At 34.5% G+C, this 18,215-nt stretch overlaps 1 protein-coding gene across 6 annotated transcripts; it reads right to left on the reverse strand.

Moving 5' to 3' along the window:
- Positions 1–822: 822 nt before the first annotated feature.
- Positions 823–16,559, reverse strand: LOC120079838 (uncharacterized). Of its 6 annotated transcripts, none has more exons than XM_039034267.2 (5): positions 15,980–16,494; positions 15,608–15,673; positions 14,675–14,886; positions 13,448–13,619; positions 823–1,247 (listed from the first exon to the last, which is right to left on the reverse strand). In XM_039034267.2, exons 2-5 carry the CDS (start codon positions 15,642–15,644, stop codon positions 1,186–1,188), a joined length of 483 nt encoding a protein of 160 aa, XP_038890195.1. In that variant the 5' UTR covers positions 15,645–15,673; positions 15,980–16,494; the 3' UTR covers positions 823–1,185. The 6 variants fall into 6 exon arrangements, with proteins under 6 accessions (XP_038890195.1, XP_038890196.1, XP_090171030.1 ...); XM_039034268.2 differs by lacking the exon at positions 823–1,247 and adding an exon at positions 10,929–11,709; XM_090314904.1 differs by lacking the exon at positions 823–1,247 and adding an exon at positions 10,929–11,709 and having other exon boundaries at positions 15,966–16,492.
- Between the last annotated feature and the right edge of the window lie 1,656 nt (positions 16,560–18,215).

Genomic DNA, 18,215 nt, shown 5'->3' on the forward strand with positions numbered 1-18,215 from the left:
AAAATCTTAAACAAAGTAGTTAACAAATGAGATGTTTATTTTCATATTCTTGTTTTTCAAGTTGTCTACTAAATAAGTTCCTATTTATTATTGCTTTGATTTCTCGCGTTGCTTTGAATTTCTCTTGTGCATAGTATTTTAATCCCAGAGAATTTAACTAACCTCAACGTCAGAGGTTCAAATGTTCTTATTATTAAAAAATAATAATAATAAATAAATAAATAAATAATCCTTGTTTGATAACATTTTTTCTTTTAATTTTTTTTTTAAAACTTATATTTGTCTAATCCTTAAATTTCATACTATTGTTCTTACATCTCTTGACAAGAGATACTTTAGTGCATGTTCACAAGGGATTGTTCTAAGGAAAATTTTCACAGATAAAAAAATGTCAAATTATTTATAAAAATAGCAAAAAAAAAGAAAAAAATATATTGATAGAGACCGATAGACTTATATCAACATCTATCACATAGTACCACTAATAGATTTCTAACAATTTCTATCACTCATAGACACTACTGATGGACACTAATAGACTTTTATCAGCTTATATCATCCTCTATCATAGAAGATTAAATTTTGCTATTTTTATGTAAATAATTTCCCTAATTTCTATTTTTGAAAATCTCCCTTGTTTTAATGAAATTAGAAAAAAGATATTTAGGTGCAATTATTTTTTATATAATCATATTTATGTTTAATTCCAAATTCTTAAAAGTAATTTTAAATTATTGTGTTTGGTTCCAAAATTAATTTTCGAATTAAAAAGTAATAATAAAATAAAATAAATAGAAAAATGAAACAAAACATTTATAAATATAACAAAATGTCTCTATCTATTAGTGATAAACACTGAATTATTAGTAACAGATACTAAATGATTCAAAGTCTATGTCACACCCCGCATCAGATTACCCTCCTAACCTGGATGGAATGGTGACTGCAACAGTTACCAACCCTTTTGCTGGCACTTACTGCCCATCTTACCTGTTAAAGTTTGCTCAAAGTTTGCTCAAACCCTGAATACTTACATATTAATTCAAAACTTAACACATTTACATTAGCGGGTTTCGTAGCATTGTTTATTCATGGATATTACAACTTAGTAAGCCCCATCAAGAATACTAGTCTCTAGACAGACACATGTGTACTAACTAATATAGGTCTTCAAATACACTTCCTTCAATCTATTCCTTTAAGTGGCAGAGCAGCAGCAGAAAAGTCCTTTGGGAACTGACCGCTACCTGAAAAGAAAAACATTTGAAAACGTGAGCTAGAAGCCCAGTGAGTGACTTAATAAAACATAAATCTCATGCTTAAACTGAATGCTCGAAAACATAATACTAGAACTAAAATATACCAAACAAACATGTACATAAAACCTTTAACATCATTGTATCTGAAACATGAATCTTAGCTGAGGATGAACATTTATCGCTCTAATTCCCAGTGCCAAACCATGGCCAAATGAGACCTCTACTTCGATCTCTTCATACTGAACTATGTCTAGGAGAGATCCCTACGTCGATTTCTTTAAATATATCGATGGGCATCTCAAGTAACTTCCTCTAAACATTAGTATTGATAACTACTCTTAAACACCATTAAACATCAGTATTCCTTAGTTGAGAACGAGCATATCTCGCTCTAGCTCTCAACGTCTGTTATCAGCCACGAGACTCATGCTTCGGCCTCTCTTTGCTGGTTTATGGCCTAGGAGACCCATACTTCGGCCTCTCCTTCAAAACTACCTACGTGTACGTGGAGGTTTCTATGTACCGTCAACACCTTAGGTACATTTATTTAGATGTCTTTCTTACCTTCAGTACTCCTCTTCATTGTGTTTAGAAATATCGACGCATGTACTTTGGCAATCTTAGGTATATAAACATAGTACATCAAGCTTCACCCAACCTTAGTTTTAAACCTAACGCATGCTTCATACTTTATAAAATAAGTTGACTTAAATCGTGTTAAACTAGCTTGTAAAAACTATTAGCATGCGTTAGATATGGAAAACATACTTGGAAACTCATAGTAACATCATGTGTTGATAAACATTCCTAAGCATTAGCAATTTCAAACTATCCTTCTAGTCTAGGAGAAGATATGACTGCCTTTATCATTAGTTGAGAGTGAACTACTAGATCTAACCCTCAACGTCAACCTTAGTTGGGGAGAACCCTTTTGCTCAATCCCTCGACGTCGTATTACCTACGTGCACGTGCTCATAACTAAGTACCGTCATACCTTAGGTACTTAACTAGGATACTTTCTCATTGTCCTTCAGTATCCTTAGGTACTTATCTAGGATACTTTCTCGTTGTCCTTTAGTATCTGTCATATAACTAGTCATAAACATTTAGTTAAACACTAAGGCTTAGTGCTCAAATCATCATACTAGTTCATCCATCATACTAGTTCTTCATAAAAATGGAGTTATTAAAACATGCTAAAAGTATTTGAATAAGATAACATATTTAAATCATGTCAATTTCCATGGAAAACATGCTTTACATAGCATGAGAAATAGCTTCAAACATACGTTGCTTGGTACTTCATTTAAACACTTGGCTTGAGGAATAACTTCAAAGAAATCATAGTTTCTAAATCATTAAAACATTAAATCATCACATAGTCGCTCACAGCTCGTCGAGGCTCTTAACGGGTTATACGCCTCTCCTAGCTCTTCTTGGCCTGAAATGACATAATTCCCGGTTAAATTCCTTAGAATTCTTAGCAAAATACCTCAAACAGTTTATTTACTAATGGAACTTTCATCAACAAAGACAGCATTGCTAGCAAGATAATCATTATGAGTGAATTCATCCTCATGTAGATTGCCGAAACCAAGTTTTCGAAGTTCCTCCTCTTTTTAATCTTTCCGCCGCCTCCCGAGCTCAAGGATTAACCGCCACGTCACCCCTATTTAATGCCTCCAGCCCAAGCCAATAAGTGAGCTTCCTTATTTAATATGTTTTTCTTTTCCTTTCTCCACAACTCCTATAAATAACATGGACTTTCACTTATTAGATATTTAATATATCATTCATTTGGCTAAACGTACTTGTCTAGGAAATTTAGAATTCGGGGTTTACATTCACCTCCCCCTTAAAAAAAATTTCGTCCTCAAAATTTGCTCAGACTTATTTATAACTAGAGTTTCATAACATTCTTTGGTCGTAAACTTTACAATCTTCTACTTTTCTTTCTTCTTTTTCTCTTCTTTTTTTACTACGCTTTCGCTACACTACTCTGATATTAACTTTGTTCATGGTAAATAATACTGGTACCTATGAACAACTTGATCCTCATAGTCACTGTATTCGTCACATCCTCTGGTGACTCTTCCATTCTCACTAAGTCATAGTACTCATTTATTACTAGGGTTGTCCTTTTCCATTTCCCAGCAATATCACTGAAACATTCTTTTCCAGTTGTCACACCTTTGAATTAATTGCTAGCTGTAAAATCAATTTTAGGTCAACTAGACTTCTCGACCTAACCGAGGGCACTCTTCTTAGAATGTCCTTTCTATCCATAATTGGGAGAAAATATTCTTTCTACTATAACATTCCCCAACTATGACTTCCCATACTATATACGTAAGGTTTTCTTAACTGTACTAGTCCCTAGCTCAGTCACATTTCAAACTTTGAGCTATTACCTGGAACATCAGCAGATCTGGACCTTTTCCAGGTCAACTAGACTTCTCGACCTAACCGAGGGCACTCTTCTTAGAATGTCCTTTCTATCCATACTTGGGAGAAAACATTCTTCCTACTATAACATTCCCCAACTATGGCTTACCATACTGTATACATAAGGTTTTCTTAACTGTACTAGTCCCCAACTCAGTCACAATTCAAACTTCGAGCTATTATCTGGAACATCAACAGATCTGGACCTTTTCCTTTTTGTCTTCTGCTGACCATTTTGTTCCTTATTTTTTATACTCAACGTACCCCTAGTATATTTCGAGCTCACTGTTGCTCATTTTTTCCCTCCTCTCAGGATTAATCTGACAAGGACTTCCTCTAGATTACACCCTTTCCACTGAATTCACTAGAATAGACCTCATGTTTGCCACTAATCTTTGAGCAAACTTGCTACACATTCTATTTATAGTGAAACGTCTATGTTTACTTGCATGACTCCCAACTTCCACTCAAGTACCGATAGTGGATTGAGTAATCTTGCCGGAATCTGCCTTCCAGGTTTCACTTGTTGACAAATCAAACATCACATAGTACTTTTCTTATCTTGCTAGACTATGCCTTAGTCTATTAGTCTAGAGTGGCCATTCTGCTCACTCCTTATCATTCTTTACTACGTTACTACTTAACCGGGAAGGAACCCTTTTGTTCACTTCCTAAAACATAATTTGCATCCTTAGTTGAGAGAGAACCTTTACTCAATTCCTCAACGTCAATCCATAGTTAGTATGGAGTGATCTCGACACTACCAATAACAACTTTTCTTTCATCATGTGATTCTAGTTTAAGTACCGTCATACCTTAGGTACTACTGCTCAGATACCTTCTCCGTGTACTTCAGTATCGAGCTGCTTGGATACCTTCTCCACGTCCTTTAGTATCGAGCTATTCAATTTCTAAGACTGAGCTTCAATACCTTCTCCGTGTACTTCAGTACTGAGCCACTCATACTTAACTTGCATATTCTTATCTTTCAACGACTTAGTTGCCCAAAAACATTCTATACTGACGCATCCTCGTGGTCATTGAAAAGCGTAGCATAAATACAACATTAATGTGAGATGCGTTGCTTGGTAACTATTTGAGAATAGTTGTCATAAATAGCTTTCAGTAAACATGCATTGCTAAACATTCATAAGCTTTAGCAATTCACTTAAAACATTTTCCAACTATAGCTTACCATACTGTATACATAAGGTTTTCTTAACTGTACTAGTCCCTAGCTCGGTCACAATTCAAACTTCGAGCTATTACCTGGAACATCAGCAGATCTGGACCTTTTTCTTTCTGTCTTCTACTAACCATTTTGTTCCTTATTTTTTATACTCAACATAACCCTGGTACATTTCGAGCTCATTGTTGCTCATTTTTTCCCTCCTCTCATGATTAATCTGACTAGGACTTCCTCTAGATTACACCCTTTCTTCTGAATTCACTATAATAGACTTCACGTTTGTTATACCTTTATTGTTATCTAGCATGTTGCACTGCTTGTAAGGAAGATTGTAGAGAGCATGTCCCTAAGTAGTTATTATTATGTTGTGGAGAAGTTGTAATAGTATAATAGTTTTACAGACTCTGGGTAGTTGTTGATAGTTATAGTTATGAAGTGATTCCGTTAGGTTTCCTGGAATTGGTGTCACTTTGGAGCATGGATTTCCCGAATAAATATTACGACCGTATGAATTGTTTTAAGAATAGATAGTGTTCGAGAGATTTGGTAGGGCAAGAGACAATATTTGTAGGAAGCAAAGGAATGTTTCAGGAAGCTTAATATCAGCAGTGAAGGCTAGAAAGCTGCTAAGTAAAAGATGTGAAGCCTATTTAGGCCTATGACGGTTTCGTAGGGTGAGAAACTGAAACCTGAGGATGTACCAGTTGTACAAGAGTTCCTGGATGTTTTTCCTGAAAAGTTATCATATTTACAACCTGACAGGGAAGTTGAGTTTACTATCGATTTAATTCCAGGTACAACATCTATTTTTCAGGTACCATTAAGGATGGTGCCATAAGAACTTAAGAAGTGGAAAGTTCAGTTACGAGAATTAATAAATAAGGGTTACATCAAATCCAATGTGTCACCTTGGGAAGCATCGGTCTTCTATCAAGAAGAAAGACGGTACTCTCAGTTATGTATAGATTATAGGCAGTTGGACAAGGTGACAATCAGGAACAAGTACACATTGCTTGGTATAGGTGATCTCTTTTATCAGTTAAAGGGAGCCACGATTTTCTCTAAAATAGATTTGAGATCAGGGTATCACCGGTTGAAGGTAGAGGCAGATGTTCCAAAAAACTGCATTCAGGACGAGGTATGGACATTACGAGTTCCTAGTAATGTCATTTGGACTAACGAATGCCATGCAGTATTTATGGACTTGATGAATAGAATATTCCATCTCTACTCGGATCAGTTCATAATAATCTTCATCGATGGCATATTGGTGTATTTAAGCAGTATGGAAGATCACAGGAACCATTTGAGGATAGTTTTGCAGACGCTGCGAGCGAAGCAGTTGTATGCCACGTTCAGCAAATGTGATTTTTTATTAGACTAGGTTGTATTTCCTGGTCATATGGTTCCAGCAGCAGGAGTGAGTGACTCTAGATGCTTTAAATGTTTTAAGTAAATTGCTAAAGCTTATGAATGTTTAGCAATGCATGTTTACTGAAAGCTATTTATGACAACTATTCTCAAATAGCTACCAAGCAACGTAACTCACATTAATGTTATATTTATGCTATGCTTTTCAATGACCATGAAGATGTGTTAGTATAGAATGTTTTTGGGCAACTAAGTTGTTGAAAGATAAAAATATGCAAGTTGAGTATGAGTGGCTCAGTATTGAAGTACACGAAGAAGGTACTGAGGCTCAGTCTTAAAAATTGAATAGCTCGATACTGAAGGACATGGAGAAGGTATCCAAGCAGCTCGATACTGAAGTACACGGAGAAGGTATCTGAGCAGTAGTACCTAAGGTACGACGGTACTTAAACTAGAATCACATGATGAAAGAAAAGTTATTATTGGTAGTGTCGAGATCACTCCACACTAACTATGGATTGACGTTGAGGAATTGAGTAAAGGTTCTCTCTCAACTAAGGATGCAAATTATGTTTTAGGAAGTGAACAAAAAGGTTCCTTCTCGGTTAAGTAGTAACGTAGTAAAGAATGATAAGGAGTGAGCAGAATGACCACTCTAGACTAATAGACTAAGGCATAGTCTAGCAAGATAAGAAAAGTACTATGTGATGTTTGATTTGTCAACAAGTGAAACCTGGAAGGCAGATTCCGGCAAGATTACTCAATCCACTATCGGTACTTGAGTGGAAGTTGGGAGTCACGCAAGTAAACATAGACGTTTCACTAGAAATAGAATGTGTAGCAAGTTTGCTCAAAGATTAGTGGCAAACATGAAGTCTATTCTAGTGAATTCAGAGGAAAGGGTGTAATCTAGAGGAAGTCCTTGTCAGATTAATCTTGAGATGAGAGAAAAAATGAGCAACAATGAGCTCAAAGTGTACCAGGGGTACGTTGAGTATAGAAAATAAGGAACAAAATGGTCAGCAGAAGACAAAAAGGAAAAGGTCCAGATCTGCTGATGTTCCAGGTAATAACTCAAAGTTTGAATTGTGACTGAGCTAGGGACTAGTACAGTTAAGAAAACCTTTTGTATATAGTATGGTAAGCCATAGTTGGGGAATGTTATAGTAGAAAGAATGTTTTCTCCCAAGTATGGATAGGAAGGACATTCTAAAAAGAGTGCCCTCGGTTAGCTCGAGAAGTTTAGTTGACCTAAACATTGATTTTACAGCTAGCAATTAATTCAAAGATGTGACAACTGGAAAAGAATGTTTCAGTGGTATTGCTGGGAAATAGAAAAGGACCACCTTCGTAATAAATGAGTACTATGACTCAGTGGAGAATGGAAGAGTCACCAAAGGATGTGACAAATACAGTGAACTATGATGACCAAGTTGTTCATACGTACTAATATTATCTACCATGAACAAAGTTAATATCAGAATAGTGCAACGAAAGCGTAGTAAAAAAATAAAAAGAGAAAAATGTTGTAAAATTTACGACCAAAGGATGTTATGAAACTCTAGTTATAAATAAGTCTGAGCAAATTTCGAGGACGAAATTTCTTTAAAGGGGGAGGTGAATGTAAACCCTGAATTCTAAATTTCTTAGACAAGTATGTTTAGCCAAAGGAATGATATATTAAATATCTAATAAGTGAAAATCCATGTTATTTATAGGAGTTGTGGAGAAAGGAATAGAAAAACATATTAAATAGGAAAGCTCACTTATTGGTTTGGCTGGAGGCACTAAATATGGGGTGACGTGGCGGTTAATCCTTGAACTCCGAAGGCGGCAAGAAGATTAAAAGGAAGAGGAACTTCGAAAGCTTGGTTTCGGCAATCTACATGAGCAAATTTAGTGAAATCGGTGTCATTTGAAAGCTGAGATAATCTAGTTTTTTAGGTTGTCTTGTCGGAGAAAGATTGCAAGAGAAGAACAAAAAGTGAGGAATTTGTAGAAGAGACAGAATCTCGGATTAATCAAGACCCGAGGTGAAGATTGGAAGCTCCAGGCCAAACCATAAGGAATATTCGGCTGAAATTTTAAGGTAAGAAAGTTACTCAATTCTAAACAAGTTTGTAGAAGAAAGTTTCTTGAAAAGAGTTCAGTATTTTGAGTTATGAATTTTTGAAGTTGAAACAGAGAATTTGTGCAGAAGCAGACAGTTGCTTAGGAAGAACAAGCAAACAACTCACCATGAAGAGCGAGGGCGAGATGTGGAGGATGAGGATCTCGCTCAAGATGATAATCTCGCTAATTTTATGATGAGGATCTCGCTCATGAGGATGAATTCACTCATAATGATTATCTCGCTAGCAATGTTGTCTTTGTTGATGAAAGTTTCATTAGTAAATGAACTGTTTGCGGTATTTTGCTAAGAATTCTAAGGAATTTAATCGGGAATTATGTCCTTTCAGGCCAAGAAGAGCTACGAGAGGCGTATACCCGTTAAAAGCCCCGACGAGTTGTGATTGACTATGTGATGATTTAATGTTTTAATGATTTTAGAAACTATGATTTCTTTGAAGTTATTTCTCATGCTAAGTGTTTAAATGAAGTGTCAAGCAACATATGTTTGAAACTATTTCTCAAGCTAAGTAAAGCATGTTTTCCATGGAAATTGACATGATTTAAATATGTTATCTTGTCCAAATACTTTCAGCATGTTTTAGTAACTCCATTTTTATGATGAACTAGTATGATGATTTGAGCACTAAGCCTTAATTTTCAACTAAATGCTTATAACTAGTTGTACGACGGATACTGAAGGACAATGAGAAGGTATCCTAATGATACTGAAGGATAATGAGAAAGTATCCTAGTTCAGTACCTAAGGTACGACGGTGCTCAGTTATGAGCACGTGCACGTAAGTAATACGACGTCGAGGGATTGAGCAAGGTTATTCTCATGCTAAATTTTATTTGATTCCAAGCAACTTATTTCTATGATTGAAAGCATGATCAATGCATGATGTTACTAATGTATGGGTTTTCCAAGTATGTTTTCCATGTCTAACGCATGCTAATGGTTTTTATAAGCTAGTTCAACATGATTTAAGGCAACTTATTTTATAAAGTATGAAGCATGCGTTAGGGTTAAAACTAAGGTTGGGTGAAGCTTGATGTACTATATTTATATACCTAAGATTGCCAAAGTATATGCATTGATATTTCTAAACACAATGAAGATGAGTACTGAAGGTAAGAAAGGCATCTGAATAAATGTACCTAAGGTGTTGACGGTACATAGAAACCTCCACGTACATGTAGGTAATTTTGAAGGAGAGGCTGAAGTATGGGTCTCTAGGCCTTAAACCAGCAAAGAGAGGCCGAAGCATAGGTCTCGTGGCCGATAACAGACGTTGAGAGCTAGAGCGAGGTATGCTCGTTCTCAACTAAGGAATAATGATGTTTAATGGTGTTTAAGAGTAGTTATCAATACTAATGTCTAGAGGAAGTTGCTTGAAATGTCCATCGGTATATTTAAAGAAATCGACGTAGGGATCTCTCCTAGCCATAGTTCAGTATAAAGAGATCGAAGTAGAAGTCACATTTGGCCATGGTTTGGCACTGGGAATTAGAGTGATAAATGTTCATTCTCAGCTAAGATTTAGGTTTCAGATACAATGGTTTTAAAGGTTTTATGTACATGTTTGCTTGGTATATTTTAGTTCCAGTATTATGTTTTCGAGCTTTCAGTTTAAGCATGAGATTTATGTTTTATTAAGTCACTCACTGGGCTTCTAGCTCATGTTTTCAAATGTTTTCCTTAAGGTAGCGGTCAGTTCCCAAAAGACTTTTCTGTTGCTACTCTGCCACTCAAAGAATCAGGTTGAAGGAAGCGTAATTGAAGACCTGTATTAGTTAGTACACATGTGTATGTCTAGAGACTAGTATTCTTGATGGGGCTCACTAAGTCGTAATATCCATGTATAAACAATGTTACAAAACTCTGTAATGTAAATGTGTTAAATTCTGAATTAAAATGTATGTATTCAAGGTTTGAGCAAAATTTAACAGGTAAGATAGGCCGTAAATGCCAACAAAAGGGTTGGTAATTACTGTAGTCACCATTCTATCCAAGTTAGAAGGGTAATCTGGTGCGGGGTGTGACAGTCTATCACTAATAGAATGTGATATTTAGTTATATGTAAAAATAGTATGAGCAATTTGACATTTAAAATAATTTCTCAAAACATATTTTCTTTTTGAGAAATTACTTAACTACTTTCCCAACTAGGGGTTTTCAAATAACCCAACAACCCGAACCCGAACTACCCAACCCAAAATGTAAGGGTTATGTTGGGTTAGTTTTGTTCTTGGGTTGGGGTTGAATTTTTCTATTTTTATTGGATTGGGTTGTGGTTGAATTTTTCTATTTTTATTGGATTGGGTTGTGGATTAGCTAAAAAAAATTTTTGGATTGACCCAACCCAACCCAAATTTTGTATAAATATATACATTCTTCTTTGTTTAAAGTTTGATTTCTTTGTATTGATTAATTTTTGAATTTTTAATATTTTTCTTTTAAAATTGTTATGATATTTATCTTTGTTTAAAATTTACAATAAATATCATAGATATTTGGTATTTAGCATCTTAATTTTATGAGATTTTAGTTATTAGTCATGTATTGTATTTAAATTTACATATTTTTTATAAAAAAAAATAATAATAAGTTATAACCCGACAACTTATCCCAACCCAACCCGAATTTCAAGGTTTGGATTGGATTGGAAACTTCATTTGGGTTATTTGGGTTGTCAATTACAGGTAAGTCCAAAAAATACCCTCAACCGAACCCATGTACATCCCTATCCCCAACTATGTCTGGAAGCTCCTGCCGTTCGCAATGTAAATCTAGACAAGTCATTGAACCCATTCTTATGACCAATATCAGCTCTAGATTTTCTACAAGCGCAACCATCTGGTTGCTACCCCGTTGAAGTCGGTTTGTTAAGCAGAAAAACAATTCTAGTTACAATTATATGGAAGATATACATTTAATCAAAGGGAAGCCACCAGTCGAACCGCATTTGCACAAGAAACCATTCCTCGTGGGATGGATTAGGAGAGTTGCCGCCTCTTCGCTCTCCTTCAACCAATTCGGCTAAGGAGTGCGTTCCACCACTTGATGCAGATGCAGACGCGGTTCCCTCGTTGCCAAAGAAGTAATGAAAGGAAAGCCCCAGTCAAACCACCTTTGTTGTTACCTGTATAGCTTTCTAGAACAGAGATCTAGAAATGCATTCTAGAAACAGATCATTGCTGTTGGATGCATTGTTAGTTTGGCCTCTATATGGTAAACTATGCTTATACTGATCACAGTTGTAGAACCTCCCTTAATTCAAATTCTTGGTGATTCCACAAAATCAAAATGCTTCAGTATGGGTTCTGTTAAAGCTGGATTATAAACAGAGTGATTTTATTATCCATACAAAAGGATTTCACTTAACACTACTTGCTAACTAAAGTCTAAAACTATTGACTACATCACGACTACTTGAATAAGATTTGTTCTATAAGTTGTACAACGTCTTTGAATTCTAAAACTATGACTATATCAATTTATCCCAAATCTTTACAAGGCAGCCAAAGAAAGACCATTTATCATACACTTACAAATAAACGTATCCATAAATTGAAAGACTCGACATCGATATCAAATATCCATGGATATCTCCAACATCTTTTATAAATACTCGTAAAACATTTAAAAAAATATAATCTATTTTTTACAATATGAACAAGAATACTAATAAAGTATTTATAAATTAGTATGGGAGTAAAAACAACTTAAATATTAATCTAAATAAATTTTATAAATTTAGTGACTTATAGAAATATCCATCAAAATCGATATATCCGCAAAACTAAAATCTCGATACCGACATCGATATTTCATCCTTGATTTCACAAAACATACAAATGGGCAGAATAAAAGAAAATGAACAAATCCATATTATGATACAAAGAATAGTAAAACTAAAAGGCAACTTCAAATAGAACTATCAAAGATCATAACTCTAAGGTAGTTAGCAGATCGACCTTCATGTTGTACTCGCAATTCCAATAGGACTTTTGAGCCCAGATGAGAGAAATTACGTCTTGAAAATTTCAAGCATGCCATACATTTATTTCGGATCAAGCCGTATTTTGATATATAAGAAGCATAAGTCTCAAAACCATAAGAGTACAAGGACAACACAAAAACGTAGTAACAATTTTTCTTCTGCTTTTAGAATTATGATTGATGACAATCAATGAATTTTCTTTGTAATCTACTTTTAAAATGTTTCCAAAAAGTCGGTGGGCAAAGTTAGACGATACCTTAAAATTAAACTGTACAGGCATGTCCAAACGCAGAAATGGCAATAAACTCGAACCAAAATGCATGGGTTTACATGTAATCCAGCTCACTTCATTAAAACCAAAATGTTTATAATATTTATGTATTGACTCAAGTAAAGCACATCAGAAAAAACTAAATACTCAATATACACAAGCCAAAAGCAATTCCTTTCAGTCACCATAAAAACACCATTTATAATTCCATAACACTAAACATGAATATTACAGAAAATCTGAATATTCAATAAAATAGATTACAATAATTAGTTAGAGTATCAACTATAAGTTTAAAATACCACAGCCAAATCATATGAACACATACTCCTATAGAATGACTATGCATTTACTATGCATTACATAACAAAAACCAGCATGATCCATGGCAAATATGGTACATTTTCCACCAATCCTTCTACATCCATCTAAAAGGTTCAACTTTTCCTAAGACTTGTATTACCATTCAGATTCCAAAATGGAAGGCACTGGCTGCATTAGTTCAAAAGTTTGTAAGGTGGTTAATCTACTGGAAAACTTGTATCACGACGGCGTGATTTAGGTTGGTTAAGGCTATCCAAAGTTGTCCCAGAATACCTCTGACTGTATTCTTTATTGTAGTTATCCAAATGTGATCCATACCCATTATATTGGTTAACTAACCCAGGGTAAAGAAGCGCTGAATAAAAGAAATAAAAGTTTGTTGAACTATGTGGGAAAGGCCAATAAAGTAAAAATACACAATTTCTTAGCAAAACTAACAAAGCAAAGACTTATAAAGAATAAGGAAAATCACCTTCTAGATGGTTCTCTGGATATGTCGTAAACCTACATGATGTGGAAAAGCGATTGGAATATTGAGATATTTCATTAGAGTAACCTGAAAAAATCTGCGACCTTGATTTATTAGATATACTTGATGAAGTGATTGCATTACTACCAGGTGAAGGCTTGTCTTGACCAGATACCTGTTCGCACAAAGTCAAAAACAATGTGTCATTTCAATAACTAAAAAGCTCACCACACAATCAAGGCTAATACAAGAAGATTCCACAATCTTGTTTTTTCCCACAATCATCTGATTATAAAATTGGAACGAGACTGCCAGTAAACAATAATATATCAAAGGAAACCATCTATAATTGGAAAAGGAATCTTTATATCTGTTTTGCTTTTCATTGTTGATACTGTTCTTATCTATTTATAAAATCAGTACAGACATCACTTTTTAGAAAACTAATAGATATCATTTCTTAAAAAAGATGAAATTATATATTTAGATTTGTTTCGGTTTTCTATTCATGTTTAAGCATCTACCTTCATTCTCCCAACTTCGATAACAGACTACAGTTATTGGAGTCATTAGAGTAGTGATGTGAACAAATTATGTTTTCCTTTTCTTTTTTGTTTTTCAATAATGAACTAATGCTCATGTTCATCCTCTAAAATTGGAAAGCCAAAAGCTTTCTAACCAAGTCATTTGACATTCTGATGATATACATTAAACTAGATTAAATTTATCATGAGCCACAAATATATTGGTTCTTCCCATCAATTAATTATGATAACAAGAAAAATTAATATAATTGGATTGTAATCTAGTTTCTAGAACTTCAAAAAAGTTATGCAATATACTGCATAAGGCATACGAAGGAATACAATTTTTGGACTACTGTAATTTATCACAAAGATTACTTCATTAGTTAATATATATTTTAGAACACCTAAACTTGGGCATAAAAATCAAATCATATATTCTTCCAAGACTGTTTAATCATTGACTTTTTATTAAGTTCATTAAATTTTAAGATAAAAAAAAAGGTCTGAAGTTTCAAATGCACCAGACATTTTAATACTTACTGATCAAAATGTGTCAAATTAGAGGAGATGGCATATAACATGAATACAGAATCATAAAGCAAATATGTGTGTGTGTGTGTGTGTAAGTTAGAAAACCAAGCTCATCAAGAAAAAAGGAGATAAAATGAAAATTTTCCGTTGAGAAAGAGATAAAATGACATACTGCAAACTTCAAGGTACGGTTATGAAGATTCACGAGACCAGAGAAAAGCTTAACAGCATAGTTGGCAATCTCCTCACTTTCATATTCTGCAAAAGCAAAACCCTTAGGTTTGCCAGATTCCTTGTCCCGAGGAATGTGCAAGTCCACAACCCGCCCAGCTTGGATTAGAATGTCATAAAGAACCCTTTCACTTACTCTTTCATCAAAATTACCTAAAAAAAGTGAAGTAACAAAATCAAATTCAGAAGAAAATGTGTCATCTAAAATTCAAGTAGGCAGGCTGCATCCTTAAAATTTAATAGATCATGTTAAAGTATAAAAGGGGAAGAAAAGTTCCCCAAAAGAGTACGTTCACTGAACAACCAGTTATGTTAAAGAAATATTACAGACAAACTGGCAGCAATACTCAAATGGGGTAAACCCCACATTGAAGTAGATTGAAGACGATGGTGAAAGTGAAAATTTAGATAGTACCAGTTAAAGAAAAAATGAAGATAATCTAAGAGATATATTGAAAACAAAAAGAAAATAAGTTAGGTTTCAACCCTATTAACCAAAGGCAGCAAATCAATTATGCCATAACGAGAGATAAAAAAAAATTACAAGAGAGGAAAAAGTTGGAGAGGAAGGAATCCAGCAAATAACCCAATCCTTTTTGGTCAATTATGAACCCGCCAATAAAACTACATAGCTTTGTGAGAGAATCGATAAATATATCATATGCCATATACATCCAATAGTAAAACATGATAGCAAGAATTTAACACAACTACGATAAAACCAACCACCCAACAAAAGCATAATATTTTTATAGGAAACTTCACAGAAGAAAAAATGCAAACAGAATCCTCGTGAAAGGAAAACGAAGGAGTTCAACGAATTAGAATAGAAAACATGAATTAAGATGAATAGTGATTTTAAAAAAAAACATACCAACGTATATGGTGCATCCATTTGATCTTCCTGACATGATTGTTCTGTAAGTGCAGATGCAAATGCCTAGACCGAAGTTTCAGAAAGCAAAAAGGAACGGTAAGGATAAAAGAGAAAGAGGAAAACGGCAACGAGAGTAAGCCAATAGACGTCTATTTATTATTGCTTCGATTTCGATAGACGTCTATTTATTATTGCTTCGATTTCGATTTTCCTACTGTGGTTTGTATTTCAACCGTATTTCCAATAAGTATTCCAAATTTGTATATCGCGGTCTCTACAAACAAGAGTTCCCAAGTGTTGGGGACAATTCTAAAGCACTTTATTCAAGTTCGAAAGGAATTTAGGGTGTACTCACTCACTAAATCTTACCCAAGAGGACTCGAAAAGTGTTATGATTGTGTTCGATTTCAAAAAATCGACCACCACAGCCTATGGGTAATCCGTTTCAGGGCCGATTGAAGCGTGGGCAGTCGCCGAAGCTGACCTCCGAGATTAACAACGCTGTTGCTTCGAGTCCGATTGCGTGGGTTTGATGGGCCGCCTGCGTTTCGTTTGTGCGTCGGTTGCAGGAGAGGAGTCACTTGGCACAGTGCAGCGCCACTGGAGAACTATGGATGTGTGGGTCGCCGTCTGTTCGAGCACCGTCGACGACGAGGGCTAGTGTAGCTCGCCAATCGCCAGGAACGGGTAAATCAGAAGAAGCTCGGAAAAACGCCGCCGCCGATCGTTGATATTCGCCGGAGTCCCGTGAGCTGCTCTTGGAAATGCTGGCCGGAGAAGAGAAAAACAGCAGATTGGGAGGGGATTGACGGCCGGAAGGTTCAGCAGAGGGAGGGGGAAAAAAGAGAAGTGGAGGAGATTTTTGTTCGTGAAAATGGCCCTATGTTTTAGTTTCGGATAATGAACCATTTATAAAACAAAACAAAAATTGACTTTTTTTTTCCGATTCAAATGACAAAATTACTAAATATATATATAATAACAAAATATCACAATTTATTTATAATAGAGTGCAAAAAACAGCAATATATCGTGATCTATCATATATAAAATGTGATATTTTACTATCATTTATAAATATTTTGATTTATTTTTCTATATTTGAAAATAACTCTTGCCATTTTCGAGCACATTTATGGTTTTTTTACCCACCCCTACAAAAGTTCAAATTCTAATATTATGTTTACATCATAATGCACTATAAGTGTTTTAACTGACAACATGGTTTCAAAGGAGAGGACTATGGAAAAAACATCGATTGGGGTTGGACCTCTCTCATGGGAGGTGATTTCGAATAGAAAAATTGTGAAAAAAATGATCTCGCATTGGATTATGTCATTGGATCAAAGTAGGGGTGTACATGGGTTAGATAGACTTGACGGTGTTTTTTGGACCAACTTAAAATTTTGATTGGTTGGGTTGGCCACCTAGAGAACCCAAATAAATACTCCAACCCAACATAATCAAAATTAGATTGAGTTGTCGGATTATAACTTATTTTTGTCGGATTATAACTTATTTTTTCTTTTTAATTAAAAATATGTAAATTTATAGACAACACATGACTTACCCAAAGTCTCATGATATTCAAATTCTAAACACTAAATATCTATGATATTTATTTCCAATTTTAAACAAAAACAAATATCATAATAGTTTTATCACAAATTAATTAATACAAAGTAATCAAACTTTAAACAAAGAGAAACATATTATATATATGTGTGTGTGTGTGTGTTTGTATGTATATGTATGTATGTATGATTCAGTTTGGTTGGGTCAACCTAATTTTTTTTACCCAACTCAACCCAACAAACAAATAAATTAACCCAAGAACAAAACTAACTTAATCCAACTCTTACATCTTAGGTTGGGTAGTCCGAGTTGTTTGGGTTGTCGGGTTATTTGAACACTCATAGGTCAGAGATATTCTCTTTGAATTATATTACATTGAAATGGGCTTTTTACTATGTTTAATATATGCATCACGCTTTTTCTTTGAAATCGAGATACGGTTGGAAAAAGGCATCAAGCTAGGATGGACCTCCCTCACGCAAGACAATGCTAAATGGAAAAATCACGAAAAAAGTGAGTCATGTCGGGCCATGTCATAGAGTTAGAGATAAGTCATTGTCAGGCAGAGAAGTTCATCTCCAGCACGATGTCCCTTAAAACGATGATAATGTGCTCTAACATGAGTATACCGCTAGAATTCATATATTGATCAAAAAAACATAAAGGCGCTCGAGAAAGAATCGTCCTTGAAAAAAAATAAAAATCAATATTTAGTACATTTCAAGATACACTTTTCTCTATCTACCGCACTTTCATTGCACACACAAAAAAAATTATATACATACATACATATATATATGACACACGACAAGTTATGATTGGATAATTTATTTGGACACTTAAACCTAGGTGTAAATTGGGATATTTTTCTTTGAAAAAATTGAAGTTTGTTTTAGTGACAATCCAAATTATGTTTAAGTTTTTTGATTTGTTGAGTTTCACAAATATGTGTTGCATATTATCTAAATTATAGTTCTAAAAATTATTTTTAGATATCCGAATAGTAAATTTTTTTAAAACAGTAGTCATC

The sequence above is a fragment of the Benincasa hispida genome, chromosome 6 (genome assembly GCF_027475165.1).
Source record: "Benincasa hispida cultivar pf3 chromosome 6, pf3_genome.v1.1, whole genome shotgun sequence".
NCBI lineage: Eukaryota > Viridiplantae > Streptophyta > Magnoliopsida > Cucurbitales > Cucurbitaceae > Benincasa > Benincasa hispida.

Bases quoted from the DNA above. Each gene is read 5' to 3' on its own strand.
- LOC120079838 (XM_039034264.2), bottom strand. From the start codon at position 15,644: ATGTCAGGAAGATCAAATGGATGCACCATATACGTTG. The intron at 13,620-14,674 runs GTATGTCATTTT...TTGTGCGAACAG, and splicing joins ACCGTACCTTGAAGTTTGCA to GTATCTGGTCAAGACAAGCC. The intron at 13,331-13,447 runs GTGATTTTCCTT...TCTTTTATTCAG, and splicing joins TCCAGAGAACCATCTAGAAG to CGCTTCTTTACCCTGGGTTA.